Source organism: Macaca mulatta, chromosome 5 (genome assembly GCF_049350105.2).
Source record: "Macaca mulatta isolate MMU2019108-1 chromosome 5, T2T-MMU8v2.0, whole genome shotgun sequence".
NCBI classification, from domain to species: Eukaryota; Metazoa; Chordata; class Mammalia; order Primates; family Cercopithecidae; genus Macaca; species Macaca mulatta.
Window position 1 is genome coordinate 48,043,403 of NC_133410.1, and position 23,024 is coordinate 48,066,426.

The following is a 23,024-nucleotide window of genomic DNA, read 5'->3' on the forward strand; positions in this document are numbered from 1 at the left end:
AGGTCTGAGTTACAAAAGGAAAGAAAACACAAGTTATTATTTGTACTGTTAGATTTATCAGATACCGTACGTGTAATAATGCTACCCAACTGAAATATCTTGCTTTTCTCCCAATAAGTGCTTTGTAGTTATCATTAATTTGGACAGACTAATATAGTAACTTGGCAGTAGTAGTAAACAAAAGATTTGTATATACATCAACTTTTAGGTGAATGAAGTTTATAGCTTTGAGACTCTAAAATTTAAGTATTTTAAGACTTTGCAGATAAAAATTTTTTAACAAATACCTTCCTTTTTAGACATAAAGATATTAAAATACTAAAATACAGTTAAGACTTTTTTTCTTGATGGCCCAGGCCCCAAATACTGACAGTAGATACCATGCTAAAGTGATGTTCTCAGGGATTACTGAGTTGTGTAGGGTGAGGTTTTTTTCCCTACATATTTTGGCTATTTAAAAAAAAATTTTCTGCTTGACTTAGTTTTGTATATTCCTACCAATAAAATCTAGGGATGATCTATGAGATAGATGTACATGTAGAGAAGAGTCAATGTTGATAAAGAATTTATGGTATCTTTCTTTTACCACCCACTGAAAAGGATACATAGAAAAAACTACTTCTTATTTAGGATACCAAAAATCACATCTCAACCTTGTATTATATTATACATATTCTTTCACAGCTGATATCTGAGGAAAGAAAAATAACCATTAAGACACCAAAAAAAAGGAAGTGAAAAATCTCTGGCAGAACTGGGCTATCCAACTGAGTTCGTAACATCTTGCTATGAAGACACCTAAAACACAAAATACTTGATAATAAAAAGGTCTACATGACACTGTGACATTTTAAGAACAGCACTGTAAAAAGTAGTTTAAAGGCCAGAAGCAGTGGCTCACACCTGTAATCCCAGTACTTTGGGAGGTCAATGCGGCAGATCACCTGAGGTCAAGAGTTTGAGACCGGCCTGGCCAATGTGGTAAAACCCCATCTCCCCTAAAAATACAAAAATCAGCTAGGCATGGTGGCATGTGCCTCTAATTCCAGCTACTTGGGAGGCTAAGGCAGGACAATCCTTGAACCCAGGAGGCGGAGGTTGGAGTGAGCCAAGATCACACCTCGGCACTTTAGCCTGGGCAACAGAGTGAGACTCCATCTCAAAAAAAAAACAAAACAAAAATAAAAAAAAGTTTATATTTAACATAATCATGACCAAGTAGAAATAATGATCACTTTTTTCTGACAGAAATAATTACTATCTCTGGGCATCATGAAATGCTAAACTTTAGGATGTTTTCATAAATTATATTGCTGGTTGTGTTTAAACGTAAAAGATTATCAATAATTCAATTCTGTGAAATATTCAGTTGTTTAATAGAGCACAAGCCAGCCGCTGTGATGAGCCATCAGCTAAACATGATCTTGATTCACACATTTACAAGGAAATCTGGAAAAAAAATTAAGTCAACATTTTAAAATCAGGAGATTTTACAGAAAAATGTAGATTTCCAGCTTCTCTTAAAATGAGAAGTCTGGCCACACTGGACCCATATTCTAACATGAAAACCACCAGGGGAAGCTAAGTTGTGTTGCTTCTTTGAGATGGAGAGTGTGCAGTTCACTTAGCCACAAATCTATGCTCCTTCTGGTTACCTGCTTGTCCACTGGCAAGTTGAGCTTGTGGTTCTGAACATAATAAATGTACCTATGGTTCATAAGGTAGTAAATTCAATGTGGTATATGTTTCTATGTGAAATATAGCAAATATTTTATAAGTTTTTTTCTTTAAGGTTTAAGAAGAAAAGAAATCTGCTTTAGAAAGAGATATAATTGCTATCTGGTAAAGCCTCACTCATTGAAGCCACAAGATAAACAGGGCCACCAGAAAATCTTCCGTTTTTTGGATATCGGCCATCACTGATTTTCAAGGGAATGTTAGAGGTAATCTGGATTACATAACTGAATCACTGAAAACATTTTAATACAGTTTTATTGCTTTCAGATATGAACTAGAATAAATTCCTTGCCAGCTAAGTATATCCCATTCTAAGTTTTACTCTAGTGAATGCAAACATAACTGGAGTATAAACACAACATATTAATCTATTAAGGTTGTTAATGAGCTTGTTCTCTTTGGTGAGTTGTATCCATCCTACTGATCTGCTCAGCAATGACTTTCTTAACTGCTAGCTCAAACTGCTAGCTCAAATTTCACCTTTGAAATTCAGTTAAGACCAGGCCGACTTGTCATCATTTACATTTAAATCAAGTTTAATTTTCCACTTTTTAAATATCTGGCACTTTTTATCAGACACACAAAAAAATCTTTAAAATGCAAACTCTTCAAGGAGGTTTTCTGTTTCTAAAAGTAGTGTATACCTACTATGTAGAATCTCGTTAAAACAGAAAGGTGTGAAGAAAGAAAGAACAATGAGGCCAGGTGCAGTGGCTCATGCCTGTAATCCCAGCACTTTGGGAGGCTGAGGTGGGCAGATTACCTGAGGTCAGGAGTTCGAGACCAGCCTGGCCAACATGGCGAAGCCTATCTCTACTAAAAATACAAAAATTAGCTGGGTGTGGTGGTACACGCCTGTAATCCCAGCTACTTGGGAAGCTGAGGCAGGAGACTCGCTTGAATCCAGGAGGCAAAGGCTGCAGTGAGCCAAGACTGCGCCACTGCACTCCAGCCTGCGCAACAGAGCAAGACTCCATCTCAAAACAAAAACAAGAACAACCAATGAGTCACAGTCCTAATTGCCAGAGTTTTGACTGCTGCAATGTGAATATGCATTCCTTCCAGTCATTACAGAACATTATAGAAATTGTTAATATGAAAACTAGAAATCATACTAATTCAGATTCTGGTTTTTGTCACTTATATTGAGAACATTTTGCATACTACAAATATCCTGAAAACATTATTTATGGTTGAACCACTTCCCTATTCTTCAACACTTAAGGCATTTCTAATATTGTGTGATTATAAATCATTTTGAGATGAACAATGTTATATGTAAGTTTTGTGGTCACTCACCTGTACGTATTTGCCAATAATCTTTATGATCTCCAGATTAAACTGCTTGGCTGGGGCTGCAGACAGGTCAATATGACTCAATAGACTATAAATAATCTGTAGTAATGACTGCTGCATACTGGACAATCCTTTTTCTAATAGCTAAAAATAATATTAAAAGTAATATTAAAGTATACTTTAATCAGGTTGAATAAAAACTCAATATTTACATTTAAGAGGCAGAAAAACATAGACTTAGTCTATGAGTTTACAGTTAGGTGAATTAGAAATCTAGAGACTAATAAAGTGAAAGGCAGTGTCTATTACTGTTATTTTTCCTTGGTTCAGAAAGCAGAATTAGACCATAACTTTTCATCTAAATCATGGTGTTTTATTTCCTTAACTAATTTAATAGGTATTACTTTATTATAAACTGACAAACATTTTCAGTGACTAGGAATCTCTTGCTTTTAACTTTTTCTTTGTGCCTATCTACTTAGTAATTTACTTTTCTGGGCATAAAGATACTTCTTAGGCATCAAATAAATATTAACTTTTTGTGCTATTCTAGGGTTACTTTATCATCCATTTTTTGCTTCCTATTTTAGATAGGAAGCAAATATATCATAAAAGTTAAAACTTTTCGAGAAGAAATACTTTTGTATGCTATAATTATTATTCTAGAAAAGATTTCTAAGCTAGAACCTAATTTTGTAAAACTAAAAATTATAACCATTCTCTATGATCAGGACCACTAAAAACTCATTTTCCATTTTTAATTAGGTAAAGTGTATATTATTTTGAGTTTCATGTGACTTAAGGACAGTAAATAAGGATATAAACACTGGACATGGAAAAAAAACCCACCTTTATAAAAACTTCTTTTACACTTGAAAGTACTTACATTTTTATCTTAAAAAATTGTTAACTATATTGACTCTCAGACAATTTGAGTATCAGTTAATACCACTGCTGCTTCTGCAAATAAATCCACTTGATAAGGTGCCACAGAGTAGTTAAAAAAAATTTATATATATATATATATATATATATAGTAAATAAGAAAATATTTTAGGTAAATTTACCTCTGCAAGATAAGTCACAAGATTAAACGTTGTATCTGAGAAGGAGTCATGCAGGTATCTGCACACGACATTGATCCAGTTAGAACAGTCTCTGGAATATGTGTGTGTACTGTACAAACTCATCATGTGTGCCAGATTGACAAGTGTTGGGCATTTTTCTTCTGCACAAACCTAGAAAACAAATAAAATTATTTCATTCACCTAAAATAAAGACACAAGTTTAACTTGATTTTATGCTAAATGTATTTGCTTAATGAAATAATTTAGATGTATGTTGGTTTTAATGCATTTTACTTCAATACGTTAGAAAAGTGAAATGAGAAAAAAGCACAAGGCATTCTTCAGAGACTAGTAAGAGATAATATAGAAAGAGGATTAATGTCTTTGTGGGTACTAAATAGTATGGCCTTCTTCAGTCTGAAGATCTGTAAACTGTCTCTGGCAGAAACCATGTACGGTTTCTGTGAACTCGGGACATCATTTTGGAATTGTTTTGTCAAATCCAGGATGGATCAGTGCACAAGCACCTACACAGGCAGACACAACTAGGGAATTCTCAGGGAGGTTCCGAACTGCTGTGACTGGGAGGAAATGCTTCAGCCTCCAGCTGTGTCTGGGGTGTCTCAGTAAAGCAGTCAGTTGCAAACAGCCTCAACATGTGTGACATAGTCACAGGACATCATTGGGGCTCTGATAAAATTTGGAGTCCAGAATTTCCAATGGATGACTATCTGCATGGTGGACCCCAAACTGCTTTTCAGGAAATCACCTAAAGCTGCTCTAAGATCCTGGGTCAATCTTTTAGAGGCTACTCCAAAATGTACTGACTCTCAAGTTTGTTTGATACAATGTTAAAGAATCTGAACCAACTAATGTTTGGGGGGAATTTTACTGACCTAATGCACTTCTTAGTCTGTTTGTTTCCTGGGTTATTGGTGAGGATGTTCCCTGGCCTCTCCCAGGGGATACCTGAGCTGTGCAGAACTGGAAAAGGGCCATGCTACTCTTACATACCAATCTGTCATAAAAGGCTAGCCTCCTTGCCATTTCTGCTTTTAGTTTGCCTTCTCCTTGTTCTTCTATCTTATTGATGTTTTGTATGTGTTTTTACAACTACCTACAGCATTTGGTAAGGAAGCTGTCCTTTTAAATATATACATCTTCAACTTTCAAATGAATATCACTAATTTTGGTAATTCAGAAGATGTTTAATAGGCTTGGAGTGCCTCAAATTCATCATTTGGACACTACCATAGAACAAACACAAAATATAAAGGTTATGCAACGTCATGCATAGACTATTAACCCAGTAGTACCTGGGAAGTTATTTTATAAAATCATTAAAACCAGCTGATTTCATGCAGTAGTCTTTTACCCATAAAACAGACACCAGAAAGAAAAAGAAAAAATGGGTTAGTATTTCTTATTTGCATTTCAAAATATAATAATTTAACATATTATTAAAAATCACATAATTTTATAACTTCACAATTTGTTAAATTCTTTAAAACATAAAACACTTTCCTGAAGAATAAAACATTCTTAGAGAATTCTTATATTCTTAAATAATTGTTTTAAGGAATGAGTTTAAAAAACCTATTTTTTGAAAAGGGAGAAAATTCCTTGGAATATATACTGTGGAATTTAATAATAGAACAAGTGACAGATTTAATTTTGGAATTTTTGAAATGCCAGGTTAAAATATGATCCAAAAAGAGTGTTTTATAACTAACTTTTTTAGCATACTATTTTTGCCATAATGAATCACTAAAGAGAAAAATATTTGTCCTAAGTGTTGCCTCATTTTGAAATTCTGTGCTCTCCAAAGGCACAAACAGTAGAACTAGGGATATTTGCATAACGAAGGAGCACATAATGGCAGAAAATTACTCTTGACAGTTATAAGTGAGAGAGTAATTAAGGAACCAATTTAATTCACATCCTGCAGGTTGCTAAAAGCATACAGAGAGGGAACCTTTGTGTGCTGTCCAACAGGAAGAAAACAGACTTAAAAACAATTTATGAATCACAGAAGACCATATCTGATTTCTTAAAAACATAAAAGAAATTTGGGAATTTCCATGGCCCTACTGTGGTCATGATATCAGCAGCTCGATATTCAAGGAGCTATAACATCCTTTAGGCTAGGAGGCGACACTCCTTAGTTATCCCAGCATTTAGCAGGCAGTAATCATTTAACGCATTCCAGTTGCTACTTTTAAATGCTTCTACTTTCCTTTTTAGGGGATTTATGCCTTTTGTTTTCTTGAAACCCCCAAGTAAACCAATATACATTTCCCCCCTTATATTTGCTTTCCAACCCCTCATATAGGGCAAAAAACTTCGTTTACACAAATTTTCTAATCATGTGTCATTAAAATATTAAAATGAAAGTTTCTTTAATAAATTCTGTATTACTATTAGACTTTATTAATGCAAATACAAGCAGTTGGTTTTAGATGAGTAATCATTTCCAAAAGGCAATATTTCTAATAGTCATAATTTTCACCCTCTCTTGATATTTAATGTTCTATTGGATTAGTTTAATAAAAACCAAGAATAAAAGACAACTTTTGGCTTATTTCCTCCCACCACCATTTCTATTAAAGAAATGAAGATGTTTCCATTAGCTAAAATAATAGCTCTTCTAAAATATATGCTTTTAGAATAATTGTATTAAGAACTTTTCCCTATCTAATTTTTTTAGAAATTTAATTGGGGATGGTGTTAAGGGCATATTTTATTAAATATTTTCATATCATTTATTAAATGTTATTTATCAAGATGTGAAAAGGTTCTTACTCTTACTACTGCTAATGGGATTCACTGGGTTGCCAGTATTTTCTTTCTTTACTATGCTGGCACCTGGAGATAAATGTGCACTTAGCAGTGCTGCAACCTGGGCCATGGAAAGGTGGGGGTTTTATTTGGCTTCCTGCACGCTTGCTCTTTCTCCTTGCTGTGCTACTTGTTAATCAAATCTCAGCTTTTTTTAAAAAAATTGCTTACATAAAAAGCTTTTTCTGGGGATTTTATTTGCTTGTTCTCTTCTGTAGAAAACTTCCTTTTTTTTTTTTTTCCTCCCAGTACTTTAGCCAAGTTCTCTTACTTATCGTCCTATTCACTCACCTCCCCAAGTTCACCAGATTTCCTATTATATGTATGCTACCTGTAAATTTATATAACTCCCTCTTAGAACTGTTCGTATTTTCAGTCTGAAAAGCCTTTTTTCCTCCAGACTCAATGACTGACCGAAAAAAGTTATGAATTATATTTAAGCAAAAGGCAGGCTGTTTGAAAGTTCCTTATTGTTCTTGAGAGGGGACTACTAAAAATATAAAATGTCAAAATCACAGTCTTTTAACATTAAAGTTAAGAGCTATAATACTTTTAAGCAGATGTGAACAGATGATTTACAAAAAAAAAATAAAATGTCAAAATCACATTCTTCTAACATTAAAGTTAAGAGTCATAATACTTTTAAACAAATGTTAACAGATGATTTACAAATAGCTACATTACTGCTTCTAAAACAGCATGATTTTTGAAGGTAAAAGAGCCAAATAAGGAAGAAAAAAAGAATGGAGTAGAGAAAGATGAAGAGAAAGAGTGTTAAAAGGAAAAAAGGCAAACAAAAAGGGACAGAGAACTTCCCAAATCCTAAAATATATTATGCCCTCTTCTTCCTCAGAACCTCTGCATCTATAATTTCTTCTGCCTAGAAAACTTCAAACCCTGAACCCCACTCTTTGCCTCTCATCCAGGGATCTTACTTTGGTTATTCCTATCCATTCTTTGATAGTGATCTAAGTCAGCTTAGATATCACTTCCTCTAGCAAGACTTCTGTTTTGTGTGCTCCTTGAGTATTCTGCCCCCCATACTCCCCCCGCCCTGATAAAATACCAAATCAGACTCTCTGGTTACTGTCTACTTACTTGACTGCATTCCCCATGATAAAGTACACTATCTACTTTGTTTAACATGTATTTGTAGCATCTAACCCAGTGCTTAGTAAATATTTATTTGGTAATGAATAAACGAATGAATGAGAGACAGACAGAGAGGCAAAAGTAGGGAAAAAGAGCAGAAAAAGACTCAGACTCAGAGGAGTGTTACTCTAATTAAATAATTTTATTTACTGTCATTTGAGCAGTTGTAACTTACACCATTACTATGCAAGTCCTTTATGTGCATAAAAATAAAAATTTAAATGCAAAATTCATATGGGCAGTGACATTAAAAGGATTTTTAAGAGATTTCCCCCTTCTTTAACATAGACTACAAAATAATTTCCCTATAGTGTTATCTTTCAGCATAACATTTGCTTACCTTTGCTATTCGACTAGCTGTTTCTTTGCAAAACTGAGTTGGGCTGTCAAAATGCTGGATTAAGTGAGGCAATAAGCAAAGGATGTTAAGAGGAAAGCCTATCAAAACAAAAAAAAAGCAAACAATAACCAATTTTATTGCACATTATTTTAAAAGTTAAAGTTTTTTTTAGATGGTTCACAGAAACCATTTTCTTTTCATTTCCTGGGATACTCAATCTTCTAATTCTTTTTTGGCATTCACCAAATAATTTAAGCTACCTAGCGTATAAAAACTATGACTATTTGCAGAAAAGCAGAAATTAGTAGATTTCAAAACAAATGATTAGTTTACATTTCACTACATAAAATGCAAAGTGCTGATGCAATTATATTAACATCACCTGACAATTGGGAAGGATCCACCAATGTATGTTTGGAGACAGAAATGAGTTTACTGAGGAGGTGCACGGTCATTTCTTGTGTAGATGCTGAGGTAAAACCCTTAAGGAAGAGCTGCTGAAGTCCTGGAAAATTAGTCCATTTCAATTTGCTTTGTACATTTTCAATCTTCTCTCGACTCTCTGATTTATCCAAAGGCAAATGGATAAGCAGTTTGTTGAGAAGCCTGAGAGCCAGGAGGTATTCATATTCATAATCTGATTCTAATAAAGATGCTGCTATCCAAAAAATGGTGGCCATCAAGTTGGTAGGCTCAGTAGTGGACTGCACATCATACATTCCTTTCTCTCTTAGAGAGGAAAGGCTTCTAGTCCTTGCTAAACTACTGTTATGGTTTATCCGTCCATCCATTATATCCAGTGTGTTACTCCGCCGCCGGTCACCTCGTCGGTCACCAATCAAACTTAATCTCAAAGAGTTACTTCTTGCATTACTGTTATATCCCAAATAACTGCTATTATTAATGGGACTTGTGCTTAGATTGAGTTGTCCAGTGCTTTTCCTGTTAGCTGCATACTTGTTTCCCATTATAAGATCATGATATGAGGTTCTTAAAAAAGAAAGAAAAATAGATGAATGCATACCCAGTCACTTCTTTTGCTAAATTAATTTTACTTCTGAAAACACTGAAAAATAGTAACTGGTACCAGAAAAATCATTTTTCAGTATACCTGACTTTGTTGAATCAAATTTCAGTTTTGCCTCCAAATTCAAACAAAATGTACAACAGTACCTTTTCTCCTGTGGCTAACAGTTTCCTTTGAGGTGAGATGAGGCTCTATTTGCTGAGAAAATTCTGCTACAGAATTCAACGTTAACAACATTCAGCTCTGAGATTTAGGCATACATTAAGTTCAAAGCTGACTTCATTTGTCTTATCCTCAAACATGATGGTCCTCATGTCCCTATTTCTGTCAATGATACTCTCTTTTCAAAAGAACTAAGCTCAAAAATTTTTGATTTCTCCTCCTCCCTCACATCCAATTTTTATTAAGAAAATATTGACTGAATGCTTTTTATGTTTGCCAGCTGTACAGAAAAGGAAGGAATGTTAGACAAGTCTTTTGAAAGAGGAGATAGATATGTAAATGGATAAATTTATAGCTCGCTAATTGCTATTATTAAAATATGAAAAAATCACTGTGAGAACCCAAAGGATGGAATAATCAGCACTATCCTGAGGGAGTTAGAAATGCTTAGCTAGGAAGTGACATTTGGGACGGGACTTGAAGGACTAATCAATTCTGGGCTTGCAAGGCAGAGAAACTGGGGAGAGAGGCTGCTGCAGGGAGAAGGAACAATATGTGAAAGGTGGGAGAGCCCTAAGGCTCCCAGGCAGCTGGGGAAGCAATAGGATGCTGAATGTGGCAGGAATGAAGTGGCGCAGCAGAAAAATCTCTAACCAGCACATTAGAAGAAGAACAGCACTGCTAAAATCAGCACTTGGATTTTTCACAAGTCCTCACTGTCTGTGGCCCATCTCCCACAGAATGGTAATCCATATAATTTGGGTGGTATTGTGCTTACTAACAATATTAGAATTTAAAAAGTTAGAGCTATATGTAGTTAACTATTCAAGTTCTCTATATATTAGGTTGCCTGGTTTAAATTCTTACTGAGAAAGGGCAGAAAGAAGATCATAATGCTTCATGGTTTCAGCCAAAGTATCAATTGCAGATTCCAATGTGAGAAGAAGCTCAATCACAAATCCCTGGAGGGAAAAAGGCAGATTTTAATTAATTATGCTCTGGAATAAAGAAACTGCAATGGACTTCCTAATGGGATTTTAAAATAGAACAAACTCTATGTTACGTTACAAAATGATTAAACTCTTGACAACATGATCTTGCTGATTGATGCAAACTCATCAAATTAATAGTGTATAAATTGATTGTAATGGTGCCACAATTTACTCAAAATTGCTCAGGTCAGAAACCTAGGAACCATACTTGTTTCTTTCACATCTAAACTGAATCCTTCAGCAAGTCTTGAAAATATTACTTTTGTTTGTTTGTTTGTTATTTGAGACATAGTCGTGCTCTATTGCCCAGGCTGGAGTGCAGTGGTGCAATCTTGGCTCACTGCAACCTCTGCCTGCCGGATTCAAGTGATTCTCCTGCCTCAGCCTCCCAAGCAGCTGGGACTACAGGTATGTGCCTGCACACCTAGCTAATTTTTGTATTTTTAGTAGAGACAGGTTTCGCCATGTTGGCCAGGGTGGTCTCGAACTCTTGACCTCAGGTCCACTGGTTTCAGCCTCCCAAAGTGCTGGGATGATAGGTGTGAGCCACTGTGCCTGACCGAAAATATCACTTTTAAAATACACACTAAAAATCTGACCACTTTCCTTTACCTCCATAACTTCCCTTAATCTAAGCTACCACCATTTCAGCTGGACTCTTAACCTCCTAACCTCTCTTGCCTCCACTCTTGCCCTCCCTACAGATTTCACCCCAATGTCAGAATGAGTTTTTTAAAAAACAAATCACACCCATCACCTTCCTTCCCTCAAAATGTCTGAGTAGTTTCCCATCAATTCAGAGTGAAGTCCTGCCTCTCACCAGGGCTTACTAGGCCTTACATGATTTGAGCCTTCCTACCTCATCAATTTCCTGCTACATATCCTGCAATGTATTCTAGCGACACTGATTTTCTTGACGTTCCTCAGAAAAGCCCTACTGCTTCTGCTTCAGGGTCTTTGCACTTGTTAGTCCTATCTTCCTATGCCTGAAATGTTCTTCCCCAGATCATAACAGAAACTACTTCATTTCAGTATCTCTTCAAAAATCACCTTCTCAGATGGACTATCATATGTAAAACAATTCCTTCTCCTTTAATCTTATGATCTTACTATTTTCACAACATTATCAGTAGGATAAATTATGTTATGTATAATTGGAAGACTAAAGGTTTGTTTCCTTCAATAGAATATGAGCTCTAGAATGTCACGAACTTTGTCTCATTCATCACTGTATCCCTGATATTTATAACAGTGTTAATAAAACCATTTGTCTGTACAAACTGAAGTTCTCTAGTTCAATAGTTCACTTATCTTAAAAAATAAAATTCAATGTTCCACTTTACATTTAAATTTAACTTCCTATCATTTTTACCTTGTGATCATCCCAGGTTAATATCTGGAGGGGGGGCGCTGTGTGAGTGGGTGAGTGTAAAGCTTTTTCTGATAGGCACTAGAACAGTCGATTTAATTAGTAGGTTATTAGATATAAATTATAAAATTAGCTTTGGCTCTTAATTCTTTGCCTGCTCAACATCTGACTATAATTCTAGATGCCCATTATCTTGCTCTAGCTATAGCAATCTATATTGACAATAAATCCTTGACAACTAGTAGCTGCTCAATAACTGCTGAAAGAATATAAGGAAATACCTGTGCATCTTCTCCTGGATCCCCTACAGTTTCTACAAGTCTGGAGAGAACATCAGAAAGTGTAGTTGCAGTCAGAGGCTGCTTTAGGGCCCTGAAAATCTGAAAGGATCTCCCAGCATAGTGTCGAGAAGAACAGGAAAGTGCTGTTTGCAGAGCAACTTCACTAAGATGATGTTCCAAATGAATTGCTTCTGTGAATGCGAAGGAAACAAGTAGGTTGTTCTTGTTCTTTAGAATACTATTGGGGTTATAATCAGAAGTGAATCATTTTAAAGCTAGTAGCTAGCACACTACCTGGCAAACCAGACTGGCACTCACATTTTATAAGTCAATGCTTTTTCTTTGATTAAACTCCATTTGCATTTCAGATGACCCTTTAATCTTTACAGAAGCAATGCTTGAGACCAGGGTTTCTCAATCTTGGCACTACTGACCTTATAAGCCAGAAAATTCTTTGTTGGAAGGGCTGCCCTGAGCAGGGTATGATATTTAGCAGTGTCTCTGGCCTCAACCCACCATATACCAGTAGTAACCCCTTGCTCCTAACCCATAATTGTGACATTGTCTCTAGACATTGCCAAATGTCCCCTAGTTGAGAACCACTGCTCTAGATAAATACAATTTGACTATGATTTTCAGAATGTGTTAATTTTACATTACTGAAGACTATACCAGCACAAAATTTTTTTAAGTTTCCCATTTCTATATATGTCCGTTTAATGTAATTTTTTCATAATACACAATTGTATTGTAATTTTATGATGCCATCAAACACAAAACTAAGGAGCCCAGCATTTCATAGACTGCATTCTCATTTTTAAGTAGTAACTTAATTTTTCTTCAGTGAAAACAGATCTGTTATCATTAAAAAATTTAAAAAGAAAACTTGTCTAAAACTTTTAGACGTATCACAATATCAACTATTAACTTTTTGCAAAGCATTATCAGAAACTGGCATCACATTAAAATGTCACTAACATTAAATATTATTTAAAATATTTCTTAAAAGATACCTGAGCTCGACTGCTTAAAAACAGAAACCACATGTTTCAAAAATGTAGTTAACTGTTCAGCACTCTTTATGCTAGGATTCTTGGCAGAAACATCCTCATGGTTCCAAAGGGGCCCTCTTTTTCTGAAAACAGAGAACAGATGTAATTTCCTTGGATTTTCACTTGTGATTAACAGTTGTACTCACACTTGCCTAAATTACGCCTTCACAATTAGAAAGGATGGTAGTTGAATAAATAGGTCACAGTCTACTACTACTGCTTAGGCACATGAATATGTAATGATCTACAGCAAGGAGAGAAAGATCTCATTTCAGTGTCTACCATCACACCAGTCAAATTCTCTCAGACGTAGTAGAAAAAGAGGTCAACTTTTGCCAAGTGAGAAGCATATTGGTTACTGCTTATGTGTTCCAGGTCAAAATATAATCTGTATTTACATTGTAATGCAAAGAAAATAATTTGCTGGTGAAATGCAATGAGAATAATTTACTAGCTAAAACTATAGGGAAAGTTTAGGACAGAATAAGGTCCACTTGATACTTTCTTTAAAATGACTTTGTGTTCTCGGCCACCACCTCGGTTAAGCTCTTTATTAACACAGGCCCAAAGTGCCCTGAGAACCTGCTACACACTGCTTCTGGTTCCTTCCTCCTCTAATGCATCCTCCACACTGTTATGGGGCTGATTTTCTCCACATATTTATAAAATGCTGCCTCCCACTGTCCCCCCAGCTTAATGAGTTTCTATATAATCTACAACTTTATGGCCTGGGCTTCATGGCCCTCCAGTTTGAACTCTCCCAAGCTTTCCAGAATTGTCTAGAACAACTCTCTTTTCTCTGCATTACAGTCAGAGTGGATTCCTCACTATTTCCAAACACACGGTTTTCTTGTGCTCCTGTGATTTTGTTCTTGCAATGGAATATCATGCCCTTTCTCCCACCTATATTCCTTCTCTATTTATTGCGCCTTGCAAAGAGTAGACCATAAATAAATATTTGATGATTGAATGATAATGTAGCTAATAAAAGTTAAATATATATTCAGATAATACTGCATTCTTTTTGGGCATAAAATAGCCAGATATGATTAAAGTCCTTCTGAGGTATAACTGCACTGGCACAAAAGAAGTCTTTGATTGCATCCTAATTTTCAAAATACTGTGCAATACAAACCTGTGTATTTCACATCAATGGCATTTCAGAAAACAAAAATATGGCTCATAATACCCGACCAATGAAAGAATGACTTAACACATACACTGCTGGGATGCTAAGGGCTGCCAATGTTACCTTGAGGTAATGAATTCCATGAGGGTTTTGACTTTTCCATCCTGCTCCACTGAGATGTCAACCTCATTGAGGATAGTGGTGTGCAGATGTGAAATGGCAGCACTGTTATTTCCTAAGCTGATACTAGAAGAGGTAGAACTTGAGCTAAGCCCTGAGTCAGTCATAGGGGAGGGCTGGTAATCAGGTATAAAATCGTTAATGCCTGCTGAAAGAGAAAGATCGTCATGAATACCTAAAACATGAAAGAATCTCACAAAATACCTATAGAATTAAACTGTCATTCCTTATAGACTCTATGGGACACATGAGGAAATCTGTCAGTGCAAGGTGATATGAATCTGTGCTCCTGCTGATCCTCATAAACATCAAATTACAGCAAGTAAGTTTTCGGGCAAACATCGTTTCACAGCTTGAAAACTTAGCAATTTGGAAGTACTGTGCAGTCCTCTGCCGCCATCTGCTGAAGAAACTTGCAAGTGGCAGTTTCCTAATATTTTGGCATATTTTGTCAACATTGCTTGTCGGTTACATTTCTATAACATGAACTGATTTTTAACTTTTTATGGAAAATTTTCTAGAATTTTTGATCCATTTTCATTGCAGAAAGACTCATCTATCTGAAATACACATAGCGCGTCAATTATTTTTTAAAAAACTGTTAAAAGGTTATTACTAATGCCCATATTTACAAATTGGTAAGAGAAGCCTTAAAAACAAACAAGCTATGGAATTTTGAAGAATGGCACCTTAATATAAAAAGGCAGTAAACTTCATTCCATTTTTCTTTCAATCATAGTTTTAAAAGGCTAATAAGTTTCCTAATAACTGTTTCCTAACTATAGGATTTTAAACAAGTAACAGGGTTTTAACTAGCTTTAAAATTCATGACCCTGTATCTGATACTGTATGATTAGAACAAAAAAAGGTAGTTTTATTTCAATTTCAAAAAAAGTTTCTAGATCACCTGTCACTAGCCTGATGGTACTGATGAAAGAAATAAGTTAGAGTTACAGGATATAGGAAAATATACCTTAAAAGTAAAAAAGAAAAATTAGCATTGACAGTAAAATAAACCAAATTAAGTCTCATTAATTTGGACTTCACTACTTCAAAATGTATGTTTTTAATGCAGTAAATATAATCACGTGAATAACAAAATTTAAAATGCCTTACTTTATCAGTTTTCAGATCCTGCAAATAAGAGGAATCTAATACAAGCTCAATATCTTTTTTGTAATTCGTCCTCAATATTAAGCACTGTTTCATTATGTCTTCAACTTCATATTCATAACTTAACTCTTGTGTGATAAAGATCCTTCAAGGTAATGCAGATTCAATTATTTCAGATTTGCTCCCTTCTTTTATTAGTAAATAATTTAAATGGTACTTAAAATAATACAACTACATTTTAAAAATGTTCTCTAGTATTTCAACTTTTATGACTTTCTCTAATGCAGGATTCCAAATTAATAAAGTATAATTCTAATTTCAAATTGTACTTTTAAGGCAAATACCTGTGAAATTATAATCTAAGTGTGCAACTTGTTTGACTGTAAGCACCCTGGGCTCATTAAACTCCTTGTTCCTGAGAAGGACAGAAGCAACAGTTCGGATGTTACTTTTGGGTCCCATTACTATTAATAAGTGCAGAAGCAGACGTTTACAATGTTCATACACCTCAGGGTGGCAGTGGTCAAACCCTAAAAAGGACGGTAGAAAAACATTATCAATAAAGAGAAATAATGAGTATTCTTACTATCAAACTCACATTTTGAAGAAAAGGAAGGATTATATGAAAGATTTCAAGGAAGGTGACATATTATATGGTTTTTTATTGTGCTAGAGTTCTTATATACTTTTACAATAGCTTATTGTCTTATAGTACTAGGGAGACTCAAGATAAGTTAAATGTGTTTTCATGTCTAAAATTTAGTGATCTCCTAAAAATTATTACTGTTACATAACACAAAAAATTCATGGAAATGAAATTTTTTTAAAAGGCAGGCTTTTTTGTGTACTTAGCACGTAACAGAAAGTACATGATTAACTAAAGGAATGATGTAACACACCAACAGTAAGTGTGCACATCAGGAAAATTTATAAGGAGATGGCTATTTGGACTTGCTTCAGGAAGCCAATCCTATAAGCATCAAATGTATTATAGATATGACAGATTCCTCATGTTTGCTACAGAAGGCACGATGGAGTTTCAGCTGTAATAATCAGGCTATCCAACAATCCAATTCTTTTGGGAAATACTTAGAACCTATTTCAACTTTTCATTCACTCTGAAAGTTCCCAATCCCCAGAGGTAAGTTAATTTGACTCTTGCCACAGCCACAGAATTTTTCCTCAGTACAGTTTATGTGTGTTTGTGTGTGGGCAGGCGAGGCCATAAGATAGGAATAGGAATGGGGGGGAATAGACATGTTTGTTTGTAGTTAGAAGAGGTGCCACAAATAACTCCCCAAGAGACCAGAGGAATCATAATGAAAAGTGTCATGGAAATAATATAAAAATAACAGGAAACAGAAACACATAAAAACTGTCATAAAACCATACTGCTTTTAAATTATCATAAAAATATAAAATGAAAGAATTAGAACCAAATATTTATTACCTATAAAAATTGCATGAAGAAGAAGATGCAGGTAGCTTCCCCATTCCACCTTCACACTATGATCAATGATCAGATCAGTCAAAAGGATCACTGCTATGTTACACCTATGACAAGAGGTGTTAATAAGAGTTTCATTAACGTTTTACTAGATCTTGGTAAACCTAGAGAGAATCTGGTACAAAATTACTTGAAGATTTTAATATCACATTTCATGGAAAAATACAACTTATCCAGGAAAAAGGAGGAAAAACAAATACAGCTGAAGAAAACATTAACCATTAAGTTAAAGAGATGGAACAGAACATAAGGGCTAAGGGCTCCTTGAACTCAGGAGCCACATTTTCTTCATCTTTCAACCTTGAGACTTAGCACACTGCTTGCCACAGTAGGTGTTCAATATATGTTTGGTGCATTAATACATTTTGAAAGAATGCAGTAATTGCTCTATTGTGATTTTGCTAAGTAGAATTCAACTCGATGCAAAATAATAGTGCCTACCATAGGAAAGCCATATTTTTTAGATGTAGTAACTGGGTCCCAGAAAGGTCAAGTAACTATGCCAGACACCCAGAAAAGCAGCAGCATAATTAGATTTAATAATATTAATTTTATAAAGTTAGAACTCTGAGTTTTTCAGATTTCTTAGAACACACTGATCTACGGTGCAGTATCTCCATAAAGAAGACTGCTTTTATTCTGTGTTGTCAGATAGCACAAAGAAAGCCGAGAGTGTTCAGCAGCAACTTGGTGCATATGTAAAAGGAATGACGCTGTAGTCCACCTGTGAAGAGGTAATCCAGGTGATGACGTTTCAGGCACGTAATCCACCAGTGGTGACCAGCAGCCTCCAGCTGGTGGGAAGGGCAGTGGCTCTCCTTGGTTATGCTCCATCACTTTCAGTCGCCAATTAGAATAAAGTGGCATTGAATCACCTATCAAGATAAAATGATCTCATTTTCTACACCATCTAATTTCTGCCAATATAAGCAAACTCTAGTAAGATCCCGACTATTTATATAGTATTAGAAAGTGATAAAAAAAAAAATTTCCCACTATTTCAACATATGTTTGCTAGGAAAATCTAGGCACAAATATTATCAAATTAAGCAAACCAGGGAGAGGGAGAGAGAGAGAGATCAATTTAGGTTCCACCCTGTATGTCAAAGCAAAATTATATTAGCTCTTCATCATGATTCCATCAGTGATGTCCAAGCCAGGAGATCACATTATTGGAGAAGCTGCCTTGTAACAAAGGGCCTTCTGGTAAATTAATTCAGTTCTAAATATCCTGAGATAGGGCCAACACAGCTCCATCTTGAAAGGAACTCTGCTCTACCACAGTGGGGCTGCGGGGTGCAATAAAAAATGTCAGGAAATGTGAATTCTGTGTGACGTGGGTAAGTCACTTAACCTCTCTGGACCTCAGTTCCATCATGTGCAAAATGAGGAGATTGGACCAGATCATCTTCAGTGTCCCTTCCCAGTCTGAAAGCCTGTGCTTCTATGACACCCTACCTTAACGTTATAGTGAAACTTGGGTAGATTATTCACTTTGCAATTGCCAAGGGACAGTCTTTTTAGGAAAATGTGAATCCATGCAGAAGGAGCAATCCTGCTAAAAAAAAATCAGCCTGTTTCCAGTATTTGTTCTATGATGCTTCCTGAGAACCAGTTCTTATGTTCCTTGTGATTTATCTATAGGAAACCTGTGCTTTAAAAAAATTTTACCCAAATATGTTGCTTCTTAAAATCAAGATGTTTCAGATTATGTTGGAACACCACTAGTGGCAGTTAAATACGCTTTTTAAAAACAATTTACTGAAAAAATATATATTTATTAACGTTAATGTAATTAACAATACACCTCACCCTTATATTTATATTGAAAACGTTTGGAATTTATTACTTTTTTCTTCTTCATAAGATCCTCCAGAGCTGCTACTGTATCGGGATTCTAGTCTGTGATGTTGCCGATTCAAATGACTGTTTAGTCCACTGTAAATGTCCAGGTGCACATAGCTATGGGAATGATCACTGAAGTTAGTCACAGTTGACGGTGCAATGGTATTTATACTTTATGTTTCACTTTCCATGTTTAAAAAAGGAGGCCAGATGCCATGGTTCAAGCCTGTAATCCCAGCACTTTGGGAGGCCAAGGCAGGCAGATCACGAGGTCAGGAGATCGAGACGATCCTGGCTAACATGGTGAAAGCCCGTCTCTACTAAAATACAAAAAATTAGCCGAGCGTGGTGACGTGCGCCTGTAGTCCCAGCTACTCGGAAGGCTGAGGCAGGAGAATTGCTTGAACCTGGGAGGCAGAGGTTGAGCTGAGATCGTACCACTGCACTCCAGTCTGGCAACAGAGTGAGACTTCGTCTCAAAAAAAAAAAAAAAAAAAAGGACACAGTACACAAAATATTAACAAAAGTTTACTATGATATGTATTAATTTCCACCTTATCCAAAAGCTTAAACTTTTAATCAGCTATTTCTACCTAAAATAATATTCTGGCATATAAAACAGGTGGAGTAAATACATTCATATAGGTCTAAAACTTTAAGCAATACAAAAAGTGACTTACCATATACCACCTATTCATACATTAGAGCATATAAAAAAATCTAGCAGGATAGCATCTTTAATGTTGAAACTCTCAATGTTGAAAGTTTCCAGCATGGAATTACATTTTTTTCACTTGAATTTTAACACAGCAACATCCACATTTCAATGCAGAAAATATCATTTATTCTGATGACAACCAGTATCTGTCAAACTGAACAGCTAATAAAGAACAGAGAAGTACTTACCTCTCTTCAATATTCTCTTTAATGGGCTTATTATCAGGATTGCCATCTGTGGGAGCTACCATTGTATTGCTACTGGAAGTAGTTCCTGTAATCAAAGACAAAGCAGTACTTGTGAATCTACAAACCTGGAATAACCCAATAAGAACAAAAGATCTCAAATTATAGATATCAAAACTGAACTAAAATGAGAGCAAAGTCATTTTAAAAAAGGAATGTACTCATAATTACCAAAAGGGAAAGGAGACACGACGAACAAATTTTTGGATGCTAGAATACAAATGGACAATAAGTAATTAAGTGTTAAGAAGGCTGAATCCAAAGGTGGTGGTGGGGGAAAATCAAGAAACTGCCATATTTATACTGCTGAACTTCCGAAAGTCTCAGGGATGAGTAGCATCAAGAACCTCAGGAAACAGAGGTTAAAGGTGGTGCTAAAAAATAGGAAACCTGGCTGAAAGTCAATCTATTTTAGAAGTAACTGGTTCCCCAAATCTACTTTCTTGCCTCTTGCAGCTGGGTGGCTGTCTTTCTCTACTTCTAGAAGTCTTTTCTGATGAAAATCAGAAGATTCCTGAACTAGGGCACGCCACATACTCCTGAAAGAGGAGGCACCTTACAAAGAACAGGGGCATTAAATGAAATGAAAATGTACAGGCTAAAATTTGAGACTGCACCCCCAGCTACATCCTTCTCACCCCACTGGGCTTCCAGAAAGTTTGAAGACTATGTATATGTGTGTGTATAAATATATACAATCCAAAGGGGTGTGTGTGTATATGTTCACAGACACACCCTCTGTTGGCAAATGACTAGAAAGAATTTTCTCTGGGGAATCTGATAAATCTAGGAGAAAATACCTACAGACATTGGCTTCACTGAAATCACGGTACAACAAAGGATACAGTCAACAAGTTCCATATATGCTTATAGAACTTATTTTTTTTTTAAATATTCTACTCTTTATGAAAAGACAGATCTAGAATTGGTAGGCTTTCAAGAAAAGTTGTATCAAGACAAAAACAACAATGTAGAGAAAATGAAGACTTCTGCTGGGAGAAGAAAACTTTATAACTGTATCAGATACGAAACAACAGGCCAACCATGAAACAAGAATAGGATGCTACTTTAAAAAATTATAATTAAATGAAACTTTGGAATTAAAAACATTCTAGCAGATGTGAAAAATTCAATAGAAGCATTATTAGACATCTCCTAGAAAATAAAACAAAAGGACTAAGTGATGAAAATGGATGGTAAAAAATAAATTATAAAGAGATAATTTAAAATATTTCTAGTTTTACAATGTTGTTATTAGCATGCTGAAAACATTTAAACTGAGTAACAAAGGGTTTAATAGAAATTTCATCTACAATAGCCTTTTTACTATTTTGAATTTCATTGGAGGTTCTTCTATTAGGAACATAGTTTCTTCAAACTCAAAATACTATAATAATTTTAATATATGCACATACATATAAGTATATATATATACACACACACACACACACTCAGTTGATTGGATATGATGTATAATATATACTCAAATAATTATAATGTGAAATTACACAAATAATTTCAACATATAAGCATTTTCTAAATTTAACATGGTAATTATACCCATTAAAAAATGCATGTGTTGGACGGGCGCGGTGGCTCACGCCTGTAACCCCAGCACTTTGGGAGGCCAAAGGGGGTGGATCATGAGGTCAAGAGATTGAGACCATCCTGGCCAACATGGTGAAACCCCATCTCGACTAAAAATACAAAAATTAGCTGGGCATGGTGGCGCACACCTGTAATCCCAGCTACTTGGGAAGCTAAGGCAGGAGAATCACTTGAACCCGGGAGATGGAGGCTGCAGTGAGCCGAGATCACGCCACTGCACTCCAGCCTGGTGACAAAGCAAGACTCTGCCTCAAAAAAAAAAAGAAAAAAAAAAGAAAAAAAAGGTATATGTTATGTAGGGAATAAATTTATATTCCATCTCTGAATAAGTATGTAAATATTGCTTTTCTGTATATTAATACTTACATTGTCGAATTGCTTTCTCATGAGGATTTACAAAGTCTTATCAAATTAATTACCATACATGACTCACATTTGCTTTTGTTTTCTCAACAATAATATTTAAAGACACAATAAACTCTTGTTTAACAACTATGTTAAGCTTCTCTTTCAATACTGAGGAAGATGTGTTTTTTTCAATAAATTTTATTGCATATATCTGAGATTTGTAACAAGATGTTATGGGACACAGAGACCCTAAAATGGTTACCACAGTGAAGCATATGAAGACACCTATCATCTCACGCAGCAGTGTTAACAAATTTCTCACCTGAGGTGACAGAAGGGATTTTATAGCTGGAAGTGATGCGATAATACGGGGGATTATCCATGTGAGTGACCCCTGAACTGACAGGATCGGTCAGCTGAAGCTCACTCACCAGCTCTTCTAGCAACTGCATTGTTTTATCTCTACCTAAATATACAATGACCTTCTTTACCTGTCACAAAAGAAATCATTCAGAAAAGAAAAAGCAAAGTTTTTATCTCATTAATTTCTCCTGAGACAAATTTTATCAGAGTAAGTTCAACTTTAAGTGCTAGATGAATAAACACAATCTAAATCAAAACTGGCACTGATCAACAATAAGACATTAATCAGCTTTATCAATACTGTCCTCCCTCTAACTCTCAACATTAGATCTAATTAGGATGAACTGAACATGTTTAGTGGTTTCCACTTTATGCACTTTCTTTATTTTTGCTTTTTTTTTTTTTTAAAAAAAAAAGCAAAAAAAATACTTTTCTGTAAAAATTTCTCTTTTAATCGAAACACTTCCAGGTAATAACATCCTAAGATTTTCCTCTGATTTTTAGTTAGCCTCCAAACCCAGGGTTTATCTTTTATTCTGCCTTCCCCATTCCCTATAGTCAAACCGAGTAGTCATTAAGAGCAAGGAACTAGAACTAAACTAGAACTCAAACTACATTGCCTGGTTTGGAATGTGTATATACCACTCACTAACTC

General features: G+C 35.3%; 1 protein-coding gene across 21 annotated transcripts in view; it reads right to left on the reverse strand.

Annotated features, from left to right (window-relative positions):
• The window catches only part of FRYL (FRY like transcription coactivator), a 286,763-nt gene that overhangs the window by 39,991 nt on the left and 223,748 nt on the right, over nucleotides 1-23,024 (reverse strand). For 20 of the 21 annotated variants that reach the window (XR_013417845.1, XM_078003390.1, XM_078003383.1 and 17 more), the window contains 14 exons: nucleotides 22,329-22,497; nucleotides 19,994-20,078; nucleotides 19,092-19,204; nucleotides 17,967-18,117; nucleotides 17,186-17,289; nucleotides 16,080-16,265; nucleotides 14,566-14,770; nucleotides 13,275-13,396; nucleotides 12,262-12,452; nucleotides 10,487-10,581; nucleotides 8,813-9,420; nucleotides 8,431-8,528; nucleotides 4,101-4,271; nucleotides 3,037-3,177 (listed from right to left, as the gene is read on the reverse strand). Coding sequence is in view for 20 of the 21 variants with exons in the window: in XM_078003390.1 (XP_077859516.1) it covers nucleotides 3,037-3,177; nucleotides 4,101-4,271; nucleotides 8,431-8,528; nucleotides 8,813-9,420; nucleotides 10,487-10,581; nucleotides 12,262-12,452; nucleotides 13,275-13,396; nucleotides 14,566-14,770; nucleotides 16,080-16,265; nucleotides 17,186-17,289; nucleotides 17,967-18,117; nucleotides 19,092-19,204; nucleotides 19,994-20,078; nucleotides 22,329-22,497 (2,439 nt within the window). In the remaining variant the exon portion in view is untranslated. The remainder of the gene's footprint in view (nucleotides 1-3,036; nucleotides 3,178-4,100; nucleotides 4,272-8,430; nucleotides 8,529-8,812; nucleotides 9,421-10,486; nucleotides 10,582-12,261; nucleotides 12,453-13,274; nucleotides 13,397-14,565; nucleotides 14,771-16,079; nucleotides 16,266-17,185; nucleotides 17,290-17,966; nucleotides 18,118-19,091; nucleotides 19,205-19,993; nucleotides 20,079-22,328; nucleotides 22,498-23,024) is intronic. The other variant, XM_078003376.1, reaches the window with a different exon arrangement.